Here is a 21,632-nt window from a genome sequence, read left to right as displayed (position 1 = left end):
CGTCCATAAAAAATAGCATCCCACAAGGCAATTTGGGCCTATCAGCGCATCCAACAAGGACCGCAATGCATCCAAATGGCCTATAAATCATCCATTGCAACCCAATGCATACCACGAATGAGCGCACACTGCTCAAACTGCAACCAGAGTGATCTGCATAAGGTATGCTCAAGAAATCATAGTCCCACGGTAATGAGCGCTACTGAAAATAGAACCTGAGATGCCTCAAAACATGGGCGCCATGGCATAATCGGACTCAGCAAGAAAATCTGCAAATATCTCTCTTCTGCCAGAACTCCAAAATCCCAACCGATGAATGAGAAATGGGAGTCAACACTTATCCACTGCCATGTGGCATAAATCTAAGGTTTCAAAACCTTAGCATGAAAAATGCATAACAGAGAGACGAAATCGAATACACAGAGATTTATAACTCTGAAAATCCTCCACCGAATCACGCAAGAACTGATAGGTAGGGGTTTTTGGGCATCCGGAACGCAATGGGACAGACGGTTTTGGAAACCGTGGCCTCAATCACTGGGTCCAACACACGGACTGAAAAACGTTTTTGGAAACAGAGCTATCTGTAAACTCCACCGGAGTGCGAATGATGAGCAACATAGAAGTTTTAGGACCTCCTGAGTCCACCGGAACTGACAGATCTGCAAATGGTTGCTCCAAACTTGAGTTCCAACACCCAGGCAAAAAACGCAGGAATTGACACAGTGAGTCAAAAATCCACTGAAATGATCTCAGATTCAAGAATGAAGGTGTTTCCAAGCTCCTGAAGTAATGTGGACACCAAAAGCAAGCAATAGTTGCCTCCACAAGTCAATACGGAGTCTCTGTCATCGAATGGAACAGGGAAAAGCTCAAAAAACGACTTTTTCTTTGAAAGCTCTTAACAGGCTCTCAAAACCACTTCGTAAAGCCAAAGTGACTTTTCCAAAGGTTCCTCCAAGGTCTCTGCACACTCGGATGCAAGTAAAGTCACCCACAAAGCTTCCCACAAAGCTTTTCCTTCCTCCCACAGAGCTGCTGAGCATCCAGCACTCACGCACGCTCAGCTAGATCACCCGGGCTCTGATACCAGTTGAGAGTGCTCTCAACGGAAGCAAGAACGGAAGAAGGAGAGAGAGAGATAGAGAGCCACACAAGTTTGGTGGGTGCAGAACCACCCTAATCTTCTTTTTCATTCATTTATATATGTGTTTGAGTATTGTACATAACTGGGGTTAAGGCACAGTGACCTTTAACCCCCACATGTACTTTGTCCTTCCTGCAAAGATGGGATGTGTTGTTCGGTAAAGTTGGTGAATTCCAACAGAAAATCTTCAGGTTTGTTAAAAATGATACTATTTCTTTTGTCTTTGTCTGGCCAATATGCCATTAGATGGACAACTATAGTTGATACTATTGGCTTCTTTCCATCGACCAAAGCCTTGTAAAGCTGTTCAGCATAGACTAGGTCTAATGTCCTACTATTTGTGAAGATGCCTGCTCTAAGCACGCTCTGTGAATTTACAACATATGTCTCTTGGCCCTAAATATAGCCCGGGGCATCATCTTTCATTCCCTCGTTGAGACAAAGATTTAGGTTCTTCATTGACATCATTTCATCTTCTAAATATGAACCTATTTCATCACCTTCCTCTTCTTCATGCTCTTGCTCTTCCTTTTTTCATTTCTTTATAGATGAACAACCTCTTTTTTGAGTACTTGTAGCAATACTAGAACTTGGTATCACAGCTCGCGAAGTACTTACCTTCAACATTTGGCATCATGGTTTACTTTTTAGAGGCTCTATCAAAACTGCTTTAGACTGCCCTGCTTGTTCCTCTATTTCCTGCATTTCAAGTGTACTTAAGGGTTGTACTTGTTCTTGCATCCCATTACCTTCTTGAGTTACATCATCCAAGTGAGCATCCATGTGTGTGACACCCTCATCGAAGGCTACCGCATGTGTCTCAGCGACTCCACTTCCTCTCGCATCTGTATGACCCTAAACCAAGGTTGTATGTTGTGCCTCATCCCATGCAATTTCTACCTCATGTGTAGATCCTTTTACCTTAGGTCCCTATACGATGGCACTTTGGAAGTATCCTCGAAGTATTCAAGTATTATCTTTGACTGATTCCACAATGGGAAATTGCTCCCATACAAGTTTGAGGATCTCCAATGCAGGCATCAATTCAAGAAATGGGTTTGTTTTTGGAGGCATCATCACAAAGTGCTTTGCATCTTTCTTGGATAGAACAAACTGTTTATTGCCAATTCTAGACGTGGTGTAAATTGTGACTAAATTTTTGTCCTTCCTTACTGTGATTCTAAGCACAATGCCCACTTGAAGCATATTGCGTTTTCCAAAAGTTGCACCCCATGGCTCCTCATGTTCCTCGAAATCACCTCTTTTTCATCACTAAGAACAACTTCTCTCTTTTTTTCGACCAAGAACCAATCTCTCATACTGGTCTTAAGTACACTCCATTGTGGGAAGTCCTTTGGGGCATAATCTTTTCCATCATGTGTCAAGGTCATATCATTGACAAATATTGAAACATCAACATCCATGACAATCTTGGCATGCTCCATGATTCCTATATACAAAAACAATAAGGATAAGTCATTTTATATAGAACAATAAAATATTTTTTAACAAAAGTACAATGTGTGCCACTGACAATCTAACAATGATACAACTATCACAATCTACCCAATGATAATACTGTCACAACCTACCCAATGATACAACTGTCCTCGTAGTCTGCCCAATGATACAACTGTCACCATCTAAGAATAGCTTAGAAGGAATAGCCTAGAAGATGTTATAAGGATCAAATATATACATAAATGATTTAAAAAATAATGCGGATAGCTAGAAAGCTTTACAAAGATTAATTATGTGCATAAATGTATAAAAAAACATCAATCATTGATGGCATTTTTAATCTATTAGTGATAAAACTGTATCTACTCTTCAACCGCCCTACACACTGATAAAACTATAATCTACTTTACGTAGTGATTTCAATTTCAACTGCCCTGTACAATGATACATATAGCTGCCAATATTGAACTGTGCTCATCGCTTGAGGGTTGTTGTGAGTGAAACCACATGTGAGTGAAAGGACTATAGGAACTAGTCGAGAAAATTTGAGCATGGCTTTGATTGGCAACTTGGAAACTTGTGTCTCCTTTAAGGCAAACTAATCTAGACTACACCAACTGTCGAAGCAAATAAAAGCAAGAAATAATTTATTTTCTAAAGTTCTTTTTAGTTTGCTTAGGTTATAAGTGCACATAAAAAGTAAATTTAAAATAATTTCAAGTTTGAAGACAACTATTCTCTAACTACTAAATTTATAACCTAAATAAATTTAAATTTAACTTTTTAAAAAGGAGAGAAAAAAATATAAAGTTAAAATTTATATTAATTTCATTTGGAAAAATAAATCTCTAAGTACTAAATTTACAATGCAAATAAAATTAAATTTAACTTATTAAAAATATAAATAAATTTCCATTTAAATTCTAGCTAGCAAATTTTGAACTTAAATAAAATCAAATTAACACTTGAAGTGTAAATAAAAATATCTTTTTTTTTAAAGTACAAGCAACTTAAATTTTTACATTGTTACTAATTTAATAATTATCTAACTACTAAATTCAAATTTTAAATAAAATAAAATTTTAACTTTAAAAAAATTTATTTCTAAATTTAAATTTTAAATTCTTTTCACTTCTTTTTTTAATATACTCAGTTCTTATAATTCTTACTTAGGTATGGTTTTAAAAAATATAAACTAAATTTTATAAAAGTGGGATGATTTTAAATTTTTTAAAGGTTGCTTCAAAATTCAAAATTTAAATTCTGAGATACTCTTCTCTCTACGATTTTAAATGTTTAAAAATGTTGTTTCAAAAAAACAGGGAGGGAGGGTTGGGGGGAGGGGGTGTGCACATGGCGAGAGAGGGGGTGTGCATGGTGAGGTGGGGGGGGGGGGGGGGGCACATGGCAGGATGAGGGAGAGGGGGAAATTCAAATTTTGGATTCTGAGGTTCTCATGATTTCATTCCTCTTGTTGTACAATTCATTTATTTATTTCTTCTTATCTTCTCCTCATTTCCATTCAACTTCTCCTCATTTTCCACTTGGTACAATTTCATACGACTCACTTCTCAACTTCTCCTCATTTTCATTCTTACTTCGTACAACTTCATATGACTCACTCCTCAACTTCTTACGGCTCACTTATCTTCAAAAGAGGTATGATTTCATTTCTTAACTATTTGAAATCTTTTCACATTCCCTTTCTTTGACTTTTTTTTAGATTTTTGCTTTTGTCTTATCCACTCCTCTCCCAGCGACTTCCCTCACTGAGAGATCTCGCTCACCGCCGTGGCAACCTCCCTCCACTCCTCTCCCTCATTGCTGTGACACTCCATTCCTCTGCCTCCACTCCCGTACTCTCTCTGCTTTCATTCCCTCACTCTACCGCGGCACTCTACTCCTGTTGTCTCGTTGTCCACTCACTACTCTCTACTTCTCTCTCGCTATTTTCTAACTCCACTCCCTCATTCCTCATTCTCGTTGCCATGGCGACAACTACCGCCTCGACTCCCTCACACTACACTCCACTCCACTCCCTCACACTCTCTCACTCCTTACTCTCGCTATCATGGTAGCAACCATGGCCACTCCACTCCCTCACACTACACTCCACTCCCTCCACTCCTCACTCCTCACTCTCGCTGTTGCGGCCACTCCACTCTCTCACTAAAAAGTTATGGAGTGTGCCCTCAAATGGGTATGCATCACTTTAGCACAACATTGGATGATTACTTGGTTGCATGTATATATAGAACAAAATTTTGATGTTTTTGAATAAATTGTTATATCCTATAGTCTTAAGGATGCATGCTTCACATGCAACATAGCACTTATAATGCTTTAACGGTCTTGTTACAAATCCTTTATTCATAATTTTTTGCTCTCATGTTCAAGTTTGGAATGTGTACTAGAACTTGAAGACGAAGTTTGCCGAATTCCGTTGAGCAATGGTTATGGGTCATGCAAGATACCTGTATATAGAAAAGTCCCTAAACCTCACAAAAATGGCTACACCCAAGCAAACAATGACCCACATTGTGCCACATAGGCACACTTTTGTAATTGGCATGTGACCTCAGCTTGCCACATGACCATAGGCCACATCACCATTTTGATCACCCTCTTGGGATAAAAGTTTTGCCATCCTTCTGGGAGACATAACCTTTGATCCTGGTGGAACTCCTGACTCTCACTGTCACAACAATGGCCATGGCCACTCCACTCCCTCAGTCTTCATTCTCGCTCTACCACAGAAGCGGTTGTGGCCACCCCACTCCCTCACACTCTCTCACTCTTATCGTGGCAAGAGTTGCAGCCACTCCACGCCCTCACACTACACTCCACTTCATCCACTCCTCACTCTTGCTGCCATGGCAACGGCCGTGGCCACTCCACTCCCTCACAATTTCTCACTCTTGCTACCATGGTGGTAGCGGTTGTGGCCACTCTACTTCATCACAGTCCACTCCCTCACACTCTCACTCCTCACTCTCACTGCCATGGCAGCAGCCGTGGCCACTTTACTCCCTCACACTACACTCCACTCCCTCACTCCTCACTCTCGCCAGCGGTGACAGCGACCACTCCCTCCCACACACTCTCTCACTCCTCACTCTCACTGCCACAACAGCAACAGTAGCCATGGCCACTCCCTCACTCTCTCCCTCACTTCACTCCACTCACTTCTCACTCTCACTGTTGCAGCGGTGGTCATGGCGACTCTCTCACTCCACTTCTCTCCTCTCTCTCTTTCTCTCTCTAAACTTTTCTCTCTCTCTCTATAATTTTTTTCCTTAATTACTTTAAAGGAAGATCATAAATTTGAAAGTGAACTTGAAAAAGAATTACCTGGAAAAGTATTTGAGTGGAGAAGGATTTGAGTCTGGAGAAGAATGTTTTTCCTCCTCTTGCTCTTCCTTGTTGGAATGGAGAATGAATGAGAGAAAGAGAGAATATATAGGAAAAACTAGGGTTTTCTCCCATTGGATCTCTCCATATTTCTCTTTTTGTCATCGGCCCCCAATCCCTTATCTTGGTCTCTCATTCCCTCCCATGCTCCTCTCATCCCCTCCCACCTTTCCCACGTCCCCATTTTCCCTCCACACTCCTCTCCCTCTCTCCCGTGACCTCATCCCACTCTTCCCTCCCCACTCCCACTTCCACTTTTCACTAATTCCTCGCTCTCCTATCCCACGTTCTTCTTCCATTCCCTCTCTGATGTATTGAATTATATATAATATAATATATTTCTCCCTCTCTCTCTCTCTCATACACACACACATATACATATAACTATGTGTGTATATATTACATACATATTTCCTGTTTTCAAATAAGATTCTTCTAACACGTGCGCATACATATATATATATATATATATATATATATATATATATATGTATGTATGTATGTATGTATGTATGTATGTATGTATGTATGTATGTATGTATGTATGTATGTATGTATGTATGTGTGTGTGTGTGTGTGTGTGTGTGTGTGTGTGTGTGTGTGTGTGTGTGTGTGTGTGTGTGTAGATAGATAGATAGATAGATATATAGATATGTGTATATGTATATGTATGTATGTATGTATGTATGTATGTATGTATATGTATATGTATATGTATATGTATATAAGCTTATCTTCCATCCCTATAATACTCTAGACATGCCTTCAACTTATCTAATCTAAGATCCCTATAATACTTTAGACACGCCTTCATCTTATCTGGTGTAAGATTTGTGCAAATTTTCATAACCATTGCATATAATTTGCATGTATTAGAGTCCTAGAAAGTTTCATCTTGTTTAGACTATCGGTGCCTAACATGGCTATGAAAAATCAACGTTGTCGACTCACACATGTTCTAGTATGTGTGATGGGTTTTCTTTGAAAAAACAACATGTATATACCTATTTATGGGACAAGATTTGGTACGACTCTTGGGTCCACTGTGACTTAAAGGAATACCAAGTCTCGGTCCATTATGAGATATAAAGCCATGGATTTGACCTTACCAACTTAGAAATGTTTCACCTCAAGGTGCTACAAAGAAATGTTATCTGTCCTAAAACAAGACACTATGCTACTCCAAATCCAATACCTCCTAACCACAAAATTGATGCCATCATTTATTACAATCCTACCAAGTTCATCTTGTTTCGACCATGGATGCCCAACATGGTTATGAAAAATTAACGGTGACGACCCACATATGTTCCAGTGTGTGCAACATAGTTCCTTTTTAAAAAAGGACATGTATATACCTATTTATGGGACAAGATTCAATATAAAGCTTGGGCATGATGTGACTTAGAGGCATACCAATTCTCAGTCCATTAGGAGGTATAAAGCCATGGATTTGATCTTACCCTAACTAGTGGGTAGAATGTTACTGAGAGTCATACTAATTCTTGTTCCATTATGAGATATAGAGAAAAGAATTTCAACTTACCCTATCAAAAATGTTTGAGCTCATGGTGTGTCAAAAGAAGAGTTGTCTATGATAAACCAATATGCTACGCTACTCAAAATGAAATAAAACCTAAACAATCTCTATTCCATCATGTATTAGAATCATACCAAGTTGCATCTTGTTTTGACTATTGGTGTCTAACACAGTTATGAGAAACTGACGTTGGTGACCCACATGTGTTCTATGTGTGCGATGAGGTTTTTCAAACCAAAAATCCATGTATAGACCTATTTATGGGACAAGATATTATACGATGTTTGGTATAATATGAATGAGAATAATACCAAGTCTCGATCAATTACAAGATATAGAGCCAAGGATCTGCCCTTACCCTAGCATAAATATTTCTCATCGAATTGTGACAAAGAAAGGGTTCTCTACACCAAAACAATATGCTATGCTACTTGAAATGCAATAAATCCTAGCCATAATCTTTATTCCATCATGCATTAGATTCTTACAAAGTTTTTTCTTCTTCTAACCACATCGATGCCGAACATGGTTATGACAAACCAATGTTGGTGACCCTCACATGTTGTAGTGTGCACGACAGGGATTTGTAAAATAGAAAGGCATGTATAGACCTATTTATGGGTCAAGATTTGATATGGGTAACAAGTGGTGGGGGTGGGCTTACTGTGCCAATCGGCGGAATAACAAGATAGCAACGATCGGTGGTATAGCTCTATGGCCACGAGTCAATGGCTGTCAAATCGACAGGATAATTAAGTCTAACACACATTTAATCAAGGTGGTGGTGAGTTAGGCCATGGTCATAGGTTAGGTCGGTGGGATTCGGCTAATGCACCAGGTCAAAAAAGTTTAACTGATGGGGTACAGCTAGCACACCAGTCGACGGGATAGTTGTAATGTGCCAACTCGTGGGGATAGTGGAACACTACATCGTCGACTGGTTTTTGTGGAATTTTGGGGGATTTTAAGTTTCTACTCTGACTTTTTTATGCTAGGGGGGTGCCACATTACCTAGTCTACCTACACAATGAAAAAAACTTGGAAGAAAAATAATTTTTGTAAGCCAAAATGCAAGATTTCTTGAGGGGTGAGTTCTACCACATAAAACAACTTCGAAAATCAGCAAGAATCATCATTTTTTATTTTTTTGGATATTTGAACATCATACACTCCTTAGCAATCTTACCAACTAAGTTCCTATCAACTCAAAACACTAAAAAGCATCAAAAACAAGCTTCTAAATGATCCAAAATGTAAGGCACGAGTCAAATGCAAGGCACGAGCCGTCTGCAAGTGTCACTCAAGTGGCCTCTAGATTGTTGCAATGTGTTTCCACAAGAGAAAGAGGGAAGGGGGAGAGGGGAGAAGAGAGGCGAGAAGGGAGGGAGAAGGAGAAGGGAAGAGGAGAGTGAAGGGGGATGGAGTGGCAAACACAAGGGCACTACAATGGAAACAAGGGAACACCTAAAACACTCTCTTGGAAGAGAAGAGGGAGCTTGTATTAAAACTTGTGCAAACAACAATGAAGACCAAAGTCAACACTTGGCCTTTTATACATGTCACCTTTTGAAGGGAGGGCCAACCCTTTCCTTTTAGCACTCTTCCTCTCTTTACAATAAAAGGCTCTTGGGCCTGCTGTAGGGTGCCAAGGCATATTGCTATTCTTTCCATCTCTCCCTACTAGCGAAAATAGCGCTTGTGTTAACCATATAAGAGCGCTTGGGACAAACCCGGCATTCGGAGGTGTTCCTAATCGGTCCCCAAATAGCGCTTGTGTTAGCCTCGTGCCTCCAAGGTTTAGGCTATTTGGGGCTCAAACTCCTTGAGCGCCCTAAAGCCTTAAGCCATTTGTGGTTCGAACCCCATGTACAAGGCTCAAAACCTGGAGTGGTGAGGCTTAACTCCCTCGAGACACTCAACCGTAGCTTATAGCTGGAACATACAACCTGGGCATGTTGCCTGCACTCTTTGGCCTTGGGGTATTAGCTAGAACATGTAATCTCTGCACGTTGCCTAGAATCTTTGGCCTTGGGGTATTTGGGGCTCAAACTCCCTAAGCTTGTACTGTACTCCTTCCATGGTTTTGCACGTTGCCTGCAAGCTTTGGCCTTGGGGTATTTGGGGCTCAAACTCACTGAGCTTGTACTGTACTCCTTCTATGGTTGCAACCATTGAAGTAAATTATGAAGCCTAATCACCTCTAATCACTTATTACCTTGCATTCGGCAACTGTACTCTATGGATGTTAATAGGAGGTCACCAAGTACCCAATGGTGGCAGTAGACGAGTATTGAGAGTAGGAGAAGAAGGGGGTGTTGAGAGGTTTGTTAGGGGGTACATAAGGCAAGGGGGGTTTAAATAGATGGATAGCGAGTCGAAAAGTCAAACATGTGAGTAGATGGAGCAACCATTCCGAGGGGATTTAGACAATCAAGGAAGAGTGTCATGAGAGTGAAGATCAATGGTCGAAAACCCTGGCAGAAATCGCACGAGAGTTGGGGGCCTGGGGGGGGGGGAAGGGGAATTGTCAAATGGGTTTCAATTTACAAAATAAACATTAAATAAAGGGAATCAAACTAATAAATTAGGGAAAAAATTAGAAGTAAATTAGGAAACAACAGAAAAATAAAAGGAAAGGAAACTAACAGGGAAGAAACAAGGAGTAAATTAGGAAAATTTTGAAAAAAGACAAGGGGTAAGGAATTGGGAATACAATAAAAAGAAACTAGTATGGAAAATAAAAAATTATACAGAATAAGAAAAAAGAAGATGAGAAATAAAGGAAATTTTATTTAGGAAATTTTTAAGGAAATAAAGAGGATATTTAAAAAAAGGAAAAAATGGGAGGGAAAGGAAATTTTAATAAAGGAATTTAAGGAAATAAAGAGGAATTTTAGAAAAAATAAAAAAGGGAGGGAAAAAGGAAAAATTAATAAAGGGAATTAAGGATTATAAGAAAAGAGTAAAAAATAAAAAAATAGGAAAAAATGTAAAAATATGGGAAATTTTAAGGAAATAAGGAAAATTTAAGGAAGAAAGGAAAAAATTCAGGGGAGTAAGGAAATTTAAAGTAGGGGGGGGTAGGAAGTACAAAATAGGGGGTAATTTAGGAAAAAATGGAAAATTAGGGAAAATAAAAAATGAAAGAAATAGGGACAAAATTAGAAGCAATAGGGAAAATTAGAAAATTTGGGAAGAATTAGAGAATATAGAAAGGCTTTAATGGAATTAGGAAAAACTGAAAGCAATATGGAGAAATATAGAACAACTAGGGGGAAATAGGAAATTAGGATAAGAATTAAGAAAAAAGGGAGAAATTGGGAGAGTAGGAAAAAACTAGGAAATTTCTAGAAAAAATTAGAGAAAAAAAAAGAAAAAATAGGGAGAAATAGGGAACAATTACGAAAAAATAGGAAATTAGGATAAAATTAAAGAAATTAGGAAAAAGGGGGAGGGAAAGCAAAACTTAGGGAAAATAGGGAGAGAGAGGAAAAATAGGGAGAGGAGAAGTTTGAGAGAGTTAAACTTAGGGAATTTAGGGAAAATAAGAGAGAGAGAGAGAGAGAGAGAGAGAGAGAGAGAGAGAGAGAGAGAGAGAGAGAGAGAGAGAGAGAGAGAGAGGAAACATAGAGAAATATTAAAAAATGAAATTAGACAAAAAGGGTGAAAAAACAATAGGAAAATTTTAGAAAAAATGGAAAATTAGGAAAATATTAGGAGAAAAAAATATTTTTATTTAAAAACAGGGTTTAGATTAGGAAGAAAAAGGGGGGGAAAGTTGAGAAAGGGTGTGAGGGAAATTAGAAGTAAGAAAGGGGAAGGTAAGAGAGTGTGCGAGGAAGTTTTATTTGGAGAGAGAGGGGAGAGGTAGTGTAAAAAGTTTTGCCAAAGGGGTAACAAGGGAAAGAATGTAAGTTGTATGGAAAAAATGAAGAAAAGGATTACGTGTGTGAGAGAGAGAAAGAGAGACGGGGGGGGGGGGGGGGGGAGGAGGGGGGGGGGATTGGAGACAAAAGCATTTTGAGTTGGAGAGAGAGAGAGAGAGGCAAGCATTTTGACATGTTACCTATGATTTCTTAGCGATTATGCTTAGCTATCGCATAGGCATATTTCCTTCCTCTAAAATCAAAATCCATGCCTTAAAATTTTCCATAGGAACATTTCAACTCGTCATTTATAACCAAGAGGTGTGCTTTTAAGTTTGTTCAATTTGGCAACTAATACATAAGGGGATGCTTGAGAGAATTTCTTATAACAAGCCTACCAAGACTGTCTTGTGTAGTGAGTCCATCCAAACAATGTTAAAAAGTGCTTTGAGTCCTTCCACATCTTTCTAATTCTTTGCTTTGCTTGCTAAGTATGTCTTCCTTTTGTTTTTCAAAAAAAATTAGAGAAATTAAAAGGTTTATATAGACAAGAGACATGGAAGACTCTTTTGTACTCAAAAAAATAGCAATAGCTATGCTTGCAATTTTACATTATCATAAGTTTACAAAAAATATTGCTTTGGATGAGTCTTTGTACAAAGGAGTCCATCACGGACTTTTCAATAATTTAATTCTACATTTACAATGAGTTAAGTACAAATGGGAGATCCTAACATTTGCTTGTTTGAATGTCTAATTTGTCGTCACTTGTCGCTTGAGTGCTATCTTGATTCTCTCTCCTCTGACCACTGTCACCTTTAGTCTTTATTGATGCTTGAATGGTGTTATCATGAGCATTCTTTATTTATTTTATCTCCTTCTACTTCCTCCTTAGCGAGAATCTCTAAGAACTCTGTAATGTGCGAAATGATTCATTGCAGTATTTTTATTTTTTCTTCTACATCATACCCCATGTGCTTCTTTGTTTTCTTCATTTTTTATTTCTAGGATACTATGATTGTCTTTGTGGAAAGCTTTGAAATTGCTTCGTGGCTTGGAACCCATTCCTTTTTTAGACAACTAGTATACAATGTATTGTTATCCTGGTTCTCCTTCCTACCCCGTAGTTCATATCATACCGGTGTAAATGTTGTAGCTCTTCCCCGGTCATCCATTCTCACATCCACCACTTTTGCAACCCATAACGTCACGTTCTCATGTTCATTGTTTGATGACTGAACTGCAACAAAACAATGGATGTCTATGTCTATTTGTGGCATAAACCCTCTCTTCTTTGGTCCACAATATGGGCATGGTAGCAGTGATTCAAACTCATTTTTAAATAGACCACAAGCTGGGCGCAAGTCGTTACCAACATTTGGCCAAAATAAAGGTCGTTCTCTCTTAACATCATCTTCTCACATTTTCTCAAGGTCCTTTATCAATTGGTAGGTCTTCCTAATTACAACATCAGTATGTTCCTTCCAAGAGAGTTCCAATCAAGAAATCTCTTCAACATTTCCTCTTTGTATGTAATAAAATGTTTTTTTAAGCCTCCTATTTCACCTTTGGATTTCTCATTGAATTCTTTTATAGGAGCCGATGTTGGATGCATTTCTGATCTTGGAATTGAAGTTAAGAGATTGTAAGGTTCTTAAGGTTCCCATGTTGTAGCATGAGAATAGTGTTGCCATGCCATCACTAGTTTTTCATCCTTTAAGAAAAAGTGAAAGTAGTGTGGAACGCTATGACCTATCAGGGCATCACCACCTTTTTGTATGAAAGGTAGAATAAAGCTCTTCCAATCATTACATCCTTTCAACCATGGAGCATGCTGTACCTTCCTTGTGGCCACCAACTCGCCTCCCACATTTTCTTATCAAGTCATCCATCATCTCCATGTCCTTGTGTTTGAGCTCTCTTGAGACTGTGCTAAATACCTGATTGATATCATCATGTGTGTGCCCAACCCACAAAAACACAAATTCAATCTCATTGAGATTCAATGAGCAATTAGCATTGAGAAAAATGCAAAGAAGAGTACATTCTTAATCTCTCGTCTACAATTGTCTGTCTGTATTCTCAAATTTGTAGGTAGGCGATCTTTTTCTACATGTACACTGTGAATTGCCTTCATAATGGATGTCACAACTTGATTGCTATAGTGTAGATGCAAGTAATCAATCCATATGTTTACAAAAAACTTATATCCATGCATTAACACTCCACATAATTTTGTCTTCAAAAAGTACTTTGCTTGTAGCGCTTAGGCAGAGCTTGGGGGGGTCACTCACAAATATGTTAGCATAGCACGTGGGTTCAACAGAAGGGATTTTAAAACTATTCTTTTTGCATATTTTTTACAGACAAAAGGGTACCATTTAAAGGGGGTATTCACATATAGAATAGAAAAAGAGTCTGTTTTATTCATGAAATTTTCATAGATAAGGGACTTTCAAATTATGCCTTGAACACATGTGATATTGAGGATTTACATGTAGTGAACCCCCCGAGAGGTGGAGTGTTAAAAAATCTAGGTAATGTTGTTGTATTCTTATCCATACCATATACAATAACACACATGTACTCATTTGGATGAGAAATAGCTTGCTCCTTCCAAAACTCATATTTTACTCTAGAATGCCGAACAAGTCCATGATGAAATTCTCATTTTTTGCCTCTTTGGTATTTTAACATGTCTAAAGCTCTTCTTCCAGAGAGTATACAAATTGTTAAAAGATGTCAAAGCATGCCCTCTTTGCCTCTATGTTTCTCTAATGGACTTAAATACTTTTTTTTTTGTCAAACCTATCGGAAGATGCATTTCAGATAGATGGGGTTAAGGTAAAGCATTTTCATGAATGTAGTCTTTGAAAATTGATGTTGCCGAGACCATTGAGGCTCTTGTTTTGGGCCTTCCTGTGTTTCCACAAATGTTAAATTTTACTCCATACTTTGGTTTATTAGCCAAATCCCAGTATGTGCCATGTGATAATCCTCTAATAATGCGATATGAATTATTGCAAATACTTTAAGAGGCTTTATATGTTGTCTAGAACTTTGCTTTTCATACATGTATGTTCATTTTTTGTTTCTTTTGTACATCCTAATTTGAATTTGTACACTTCACCCTGTTAAATTTATTTGTCAATTTGTTTTCATGGGATGTTGTATCCTTGATCTTATCACAGTCAAAGTCAAATACCAAATAGTCCTTTGTTGATTTCATTCTTGTCTTTGAAGCAATCATAGAACCATTTGAATCAATATCCATGTTATCCATGTTTGATAAGCCAACAATTTCTAACTCTTTGCCCTTGTCAATGTGTGTGAATTCATCCACTCTAAATAAGACATCACTTCTGAAACCTTTTGCTTTCTTGGGACCGATGAACTCATCCTCTCTTGATAAGATATCACTTCTATAGTTAAGTGCATTGAAATCATCCAAGTTTGAGGGGACAACACTGATAATATCTTTATCCTTCTCGGCGTGCATGAATTCATCGACTCTAGATAAGACATCGCTTCTGAAATCTTTTGCATTCTTGATACCATTGAACTCATCCACTTCTAATAATATATCACTTCCATAGATGATTGCATTTAAATCATCTAATTCTCAAGGGACAACACTTTTGATGTCTTTGCCTTTCTCAAAATGCATGCATTCATCCACTCGAAAGAAGGCATTGCTTTTGATTTCTTTATCTTTCTCGGTACTAATGAACTTATCCACTTTTAATAGAATGTCATTTCTATACTTGAGTCCATTGAAATCATCCACGCCTAAATGGACAAATCTTGGCTCATTGGCATATTCTTTAAGTCCTTTTAAATTATACTATACCTTATCTTTATCATTGAAAACCACATGTACTTTTTTAATCTTCAAATTTGCATGCTCCATCTCAAATCTTCTCCTTCCTCATAATAGGAACCATCCAATGATGCTGTGTTATCATCCATAACATCATTAGTAACTTTAACAATCCTCATCTGTGCAAATGACCACTGATCCACTTGTTCAAATCCCAAGACTTGACCTTCCACTATGTTCTTATTTGCAAATGATACCACTTGCAAAATATCTCCCACACTAAAATTTCCTAATGATATGTGTTGGATAAGTCTCATCTCTATCCCATGCAATAAATGATTTGTGGAAAACATTATAAGACATAACATCTCCAAGTATTCCATATCTTGACACTTATGCTTTAGCTCAACATGTGCACTAAGAATATTTGATACAATAACTGCCACCTTATCTTCGGCAAGTCTTTTAAAGTGAAAGAGAATTTGAATCACTATTATGGATTGTAGCAAATGCAACTACTTCTCTTTTGCTACATAAAATCACCTCCATCCCTGGAACAAAATCTATAGCCATCTCCTTTATGAGAATCCTTTGCAAGCAAGCGCTGCAGCAGCAACAATTACATTAATATTAGTCTCTTTTCAATAATCTACTTATTAATTATAGTTTTTTATTATTAGTACTTTAGGTAAGATGAAGGTTTTATGGTTTAGCATTTATGACTTAAGATTTAGAATTTAAAATTGATAGCATAGGCTTTCTACATATGTTGGGCAACGATGATCGAAACAAAATGAAACATAGTAGGACTCTTAAGACATCATGGCATAAAGATTTTGACTCGGTGTTATTGCATCTAAGTAAATTGACATGGGTACCTTTAATTTGGTGTATGGTGATTAGCTGAAAGACCTGTGATGGCTTTAGTGGATGGTGGATGCACTTTGATAGGCTCCAAGTGACTAATTTTAACTTTGGGAAGGCTAGGTTAAGAAGTAGTAGGCACCTTTTAATGTGGACCTTTGATCTAGATCAAGATCAATGACTAAGATGAAGACACATATAGCTTTTTTTTCTTCTCTTTCGTTTTCTCTTATAATTTCTTTGTAAATTTTTGGACTTTAGAAAAACAAAAAATATAAATTTGCATGATTAGTCTTGCGAAGGTATATCTTTCTAACTTTATAAAAACAAAAAATCTAAATTTGTACAATTGGATATATTCTAGTCTTACAAAGGTATAACTTTCTAATCCTTTAAAAACTACCAAAAAAAGTACTTTATTTAAAAAAATCTTGTGCACTTGAGTCATTTTCCAACCCTTAAATCCTTTCTTCTTAATGGGGTATTGCCACGTTCTAGTCTCAAATCATTTATAACTCATCTTTTCTTTTCAATCTATTTGCCATGTTTTAGTTTCATATCTTATTTTTCAACCTTAAATCTATTTCTTATATTATCTCATGGCTCTATTTGAGGATGTTGCACCCAAGTATGCTACACATCATGAAATGAAAAGAATGGTTGTGGAGAGTAGAAGCAAGGCATATTGGGCTATCAAACGGCTCCTTCGATGGGTGTATCTCATGTATCAAGTTTAATTCAATACATGCATGGTTTTCAAGGATCACTTCATCTAAATGATCTATAAGTCGATTTCTATAATGCAAGAAGCTCTTCATACCTAGCTTGAAGATGAGATTCATAAATATACTAATGCTAAGGAATTGGCATAAGAGGTCAGTACAAGATTGGACACTCGTAGTGAGAGAAGAGGGATAACTTTTACAAGCTCTTTGGAGGATAGTCGAAACCTCTAAAGCCCAAGTTGGTACACTTTCTGAGCGAATGATGAGATCCGCTCTAAAAACCTTAATTCATTTTCTTAATCCATTCCTATGATACCCGTTTTTAGTCCAAATCTGCCCTAACACCAATAACTCGTTGACTTGTTAAAAAGTCACACTCTGCCTTTGTCATTTGCTGCTAGTACAACCCTGCACTAGCTTAATGGCTCCTCAGATGCATCATGCACTAGTAAATGCAAGTCTTCCACACTCATGAATCGAGGATCACAAATGGATGTGAAGCCTATGCTAGTCTGGTTATGCCACTGCATCCACATGGTAATGATGCATGTGTCATCTGTTCTTTGGTATTGTGCCCAGGTGGGCAGATTCCCTACACATACTAGATGTAATTTTGAAAACTGTATATACCTTCATAAGTATCACATGAAAGGGAGTTTCTAAGCAAATTTAGACAAAATTATGAGTGAACAAGAAAAATAGAAAATAATAACAACTTGGTAAGCAAAGCTACGCTTATGTTCGCATCGAAGGAAAGTATTTCTGAACTTCAACCAAAGAAAATAATGCACAAAAAAGCGACTGCCTGCCTTGCTAATGGTGCACGTCCACACGAAGGAAACACAACTCCTCCATGGGCGATTATTCAGCAGCTTTTGCCATTGCATATCTACCCATGCCCATGGCCATCAAGAACAAAAGTAGCAGCTTTCAAATGGAAAGCATCTAGGGAAACAAAAAGGGTGAAGAAAAGCTTCAAAACTGATTCCAATGGAAAACAACAATATAGTTTTTCCCTTGCCCGTTGTCACAATAATGATTTACACATTCGGAAATGATCAGCACTGAGCTTCTTTGAAGCTTGCATTGTTCAATATGGCCACAATTCCAGAACCAAAAATGCCCTGAAACCATGGACCTAAACAATCCTTTACACAATTGAAATGTTGATCACAGACCACAACGAAATGTTTCCTTTAATTCAACATGATCAACAATCGTCACAACAAATCTGTGGCCATGTTGAAGGAGCTTCAACTGAAATGCAAATGCTACACATATTTTGTGACAACCCGAAGCGATGTCCAGAATGCAACTGAAGCAGCTTGGACCAAGGCTGGATTATTGTACAGACTGCATTCCAAAAACAAGGTCAAAATTGACACCCAGTCACAATACTGATGTGACTCTCATTTCTGGCACATTATCAAAATAAAAAGGAAGGATGTGCCTGTACAGTAGATCTAAGATGATAGCCAATTACCTAACTGCTGTTGCTCCCCAGGAAGCAGCAGTATAAAGAGCTTTACTGCCACTCCAGAGCCTCCGAAGCCTGCCCTTCTTAGGAACACGAAAAGCCTTCTTGAGAGCTGTTAAAAGAACAATGAGCTTCAAATAGCAATAAGAGAATACAGCAAGAAGGCAGATTTCAAACAAATTATGCGGACTAAATGCCTGCTCACCGTTTTGAAGCTGTTTAGGGGTCATTTCCTGCACACATCAACAAAACAGGAACTAAGGAAAATATGTATTTCCAAGCCAGACTTGAGAATTTAAAGGCTAAGGAAATGCATGTCACCTTTGCTTGGGGAAGAGAGGAGACGTATCTGGCCATAAAACAAGCCATCCCCTCAATAATATCTTCTTGATTCACCATGACATAGGTTTCAGGATCCAGACAGTTACGTGAATCCTTCAGGTCAGCGCTAATCAAATCCACGTCGGTTATCACGTCCCATGAGCCTTGTTCATCTGAAGTTCACATGTGAAATATAGTTTTACACAGCCTAATCTACCAGCGAAGACATTATGCTCTCCAGTACATAATCAAATCCATTCGGTTATCACGTCCCATGAGCCTTGTTCATCTGAAGTTCACAAGTGAAATATAGTTTTACACAGCCTAATCTACCAGCGAAGACATTATGTTCTCCAGTACATACTGGGGCCATCTTGCAAGGGTCCCTGACTCCCTATGAATACGAGACTTACCTTGACCATCAGGTACAGCCTTGACAGCAAGGTCGTGTGTACTTTCCAGCTTCTCAAGAAAATCAGGCGATGCAATTTTGGCTTCCAGCTTGTCATATAACTGCCAAAATTTCAAGCGATAAGCATCTGTGAGTAGATTCCAGCAAAAAAAAGGGAGAGAACCAGAGTGCAGAACAGCATATCATGCGAGTTTGTTACATCTATGTATGGGAAGGCATGACAAAGCTTCAGACAAAATCCTTCTAAAAAGCAAAGTGCTCTGATGGTACTTTATCATCATCGCTCGTGTGGAACTGCTTGCCGAAAGACTTCTCCGACGCGAACATCCTCAAGTCCTCCAGAGCTCGCTCATAGTGGTCCAAGACAGCGCGCAACCGATCCCTTTCCATCGTAAAACCGCTTGCAGATCTCTCCGCAACCTGTTCTTGCCCCGTTGCAATTTCACTGTTAATCTCAGAGTCTTCCTCCGTGAAATTACTAAGAAGCTCCGGATGATCAATCTCCACCGCCGGCGGGTCAAACTTAGCCGCCATAGTCACCAAAAACAGGACTGGATCTCCACCTGCCTAACTTATCACCCAGCCATGAACCAGGCCGCAGATCGAGACCAAATCAGCTGACACCAAATGAATCCTTCCCATTCAGGTCCCAAAGATGAGGAAACCACTGCGTGTTTGCTTCCTTTCCTCGATTCTTCATGTAAAATTTTGCAAGGTGCGTGATGATCGCGCTCTGCGAACAAGTTTCTCAAATCAGATGGCGATCTAAAACGCGGCCCTCAGAAATCCCCGCGTCTCACACTGGGCCGCAGCCCGGTAATTCGAGCGCTGAACAAATCTTCTCACAAAAAAAGGAAAAGAGCAAAGATCTGCAACCCTATACCTGGAGTGACGAATTTGATAATTGCTATGGAGACGCAAAAGTAAAGCAAGAAACTCCAAGAACCTCAGATTCTTTCGATCAACAACAAGATTGGCGCGATCCTCTGCGGAGACGGACACAAAAAAGAAGAACAAGAACCTTTGTTCTAATTGGGAGAAGTGCTATTTTCAAATCTGGGAGATTCCAATTATGAGTGTAAAAAAGTGAACTTTTTTTGGCCTGTCCCTTAGAAAGGGGAGGCCTTTAGTAAGTCTCCCTAGAAAAAGGGGAGGCCTTTTAGTAACGAAACCAGGCTTTGCTGGCTAGCGTTGATTGGTTTTGGGACGCATGTTTCACTTAGTTCCCGGTTGTGAGTTGGCCTATTGGCACGACGTAGGCTAGAGTGACTGTCGTGGTGAGGGAGTTTCCCAAAATGCAACAGGCCAAGTATGCCACGCTTCCAATTTTTTTAGCTATGCCTGGAGAAATAAAGGAACGTCGGAGGCTGTGCATGAACGACCATCTGCTCGACCTTGCTTTTGCTTGCGAACTCAACCTTCCTTTTGCTTGCAAGTTTATTTGTTGGCTCGGAGACATGGCTGCTTTTGGTGCTCTAGAGATAGTTGATGCTGCCTGCCCTGCCGACTCCATGGACATGGGCAGTGGGAACTTTGCCTGATGTGCCCGGCAATGCTGAAGTGGAGTCTTTCTTTGTCTACGTTAATGCGTTGTTCATTTTTTGCCCTCTCTTTTTCTCACAAAGTGACAATAGGATGGTTGAAATTGTTTGTTCTTAGAGCGCTTCGTGTTTTTTAGAGTTGGAGAAGTTTGGCAAGCCCAGGGTCGACCCGTGCACAGAGGAAGTCACCTCTGCCAAGGTTGTTGGTAGCGAAGCTGGTGGCGATGCAGCCGGTGTGGTCTCACGCTCAGCTGGTTGCGTTATCGAGCTTCTTGCACCCCAAAGAACAATTGCAATCCCGGTGGATCCATCATGGGTGAAGGGTCGCGCTAAGGAGAGTTCTCTATCTAGCAAGTCTGGTATCCACAAAGCACCACGAAAGAACTTGAAGACAGCCTTCGAAGCTGTGGCGTCTCAAGTGTGCGCTCAAGGTTAACTGTGTTTCATACGTGTGCTTGCTCTCTATGCCCATCTCTGCTTGCTTCAGTTGTTGCTCCCAAGCTTTGTTTCATTCACGATCATTGTAGCTCACCTGCTATGCGTGCAATAACAATACGGAATATTATATGTAGCAAAGGTACACCTCATACTTTGTAGTGCTGAATCTCGTTTTACGTTGGGCCTCCTTTGTGAGGATGACAAACGTTTGATTAATCTTCCATAAGCACGAATGCTTTGCGCAACGCAGGTGTTGAATAAGTTGGGCATGCAGTCCTTTTTTCCCCTAGCGTCCAAGCTAGGCTTCAGTCGCTTCACCTTCTTGTAGTGTTCGATTCAACTGTTTTAATATTCTTCCGGGCTAGCGATCAGAAATTTTGAGATCATTTTGTGCGTTGTAGTATTGGGCCGTGAACAAAGCATACGCCTGAATGCTTTCGCAGATGAAGCAAATTCAGTGATATTTTTGCACTAAAGCTTTGCAATTAGACGATAGGGAGAGTGCAGCAGGACGAGCCATGAAACAAGTGGATCTTCAAGAGCGAGTGACAAAGGCAGACAGTCTATGTGTGTACACTTTGAAGACCTTCTTGGATGTGTTGACACCAA

General features: G+C 39.1%; 1 protein-coding gene across 1 annotated transcript; it reads right to left on the bottom strand.

Moving 5' to 3' along the window:
- Nucleotides 1-17,827: 17,827 nt before the first annotated feature.
- Nucleotides 17,828-20,145, bottom strand: LOC147894402 (uncharacterized). Its single transcript, XM_087384828.1, has 7 exons — nucleotides 19,928-20,145; nucleotides 19,315-19,777; nucleotides 19,046-19,145; nucleotides 18,633-18,805; nucleotides 18,517-18,544; nucleotides 18,318-18,423; nucleotides 17,828-18,187 (listed from the first exon to the last, which is right to left on the bottom strand). Exons 2-7 carry the CDS (start codon nucleotides 19,576-19,578, stop codon nucleotides 18,106-18,108), a joined length of 753 nt encoding a protein of 250 aa, XP_087240954.1. The 5' UTR covers nucleotides 19,579-19,777; nucleotides 19,928-20,145; the 3' UTR covers nucleotides 17,828-18,105.
- Between the last annotated feature and the right edge of the window lie 1,487 nt (nucleotides 20,146-21,632).

This window comes from Dipteris shenzhenensis, chromosome 14, assembly GCF_047967505.1.
Source record: "Dipteris shenzhenensis isolate YYH24624 ecotype China chromosome 14, Dip_SZ_1.0, whole genome shotgun sequence".
NCBI classification, from domain to species: domain Eukaryota; kingdom Viridiplantae; phylum Streptophyta; class Polypodiopsida; order Gleicheniales; family Dipteridaceae; genus Dipteris; species Dipteris shenzhenensis.
The sequence above is the reverse complement of the archived record's forward strand: the minus strand, read 5'-3'. Positions and strand labels throughout refer to the sequence as shown.

What these genes read in the sequence shown, in the direction of transcription:
- LOC147894402 (XM_087384828.1), bottom strand. Translation starts at nt 19,578, where the DNA reads ATGGCGGCTAAGTTTGACCCGCCGGCGGTGGAGATTGATCATCCGGAG. An exon ending in GGCTGTACCTGATGGTCAAG is followed by an intron (nt 18,806 to 19,045) that starts GTAAGTCTCGTA and finishes TGTGAACTTCAG; the next exon opens with ATGAACAAGGCTCATGGGAC. An exon ending in CCCTAAACAGCTTCAAAACG is followed by an intron (nt 18,424 to 18,516) that starts GTGAGCAGGCAT and finishes TTCTTTTAACAG; the next exon opens with CTCTCAAGAAGGCTTTTCGT.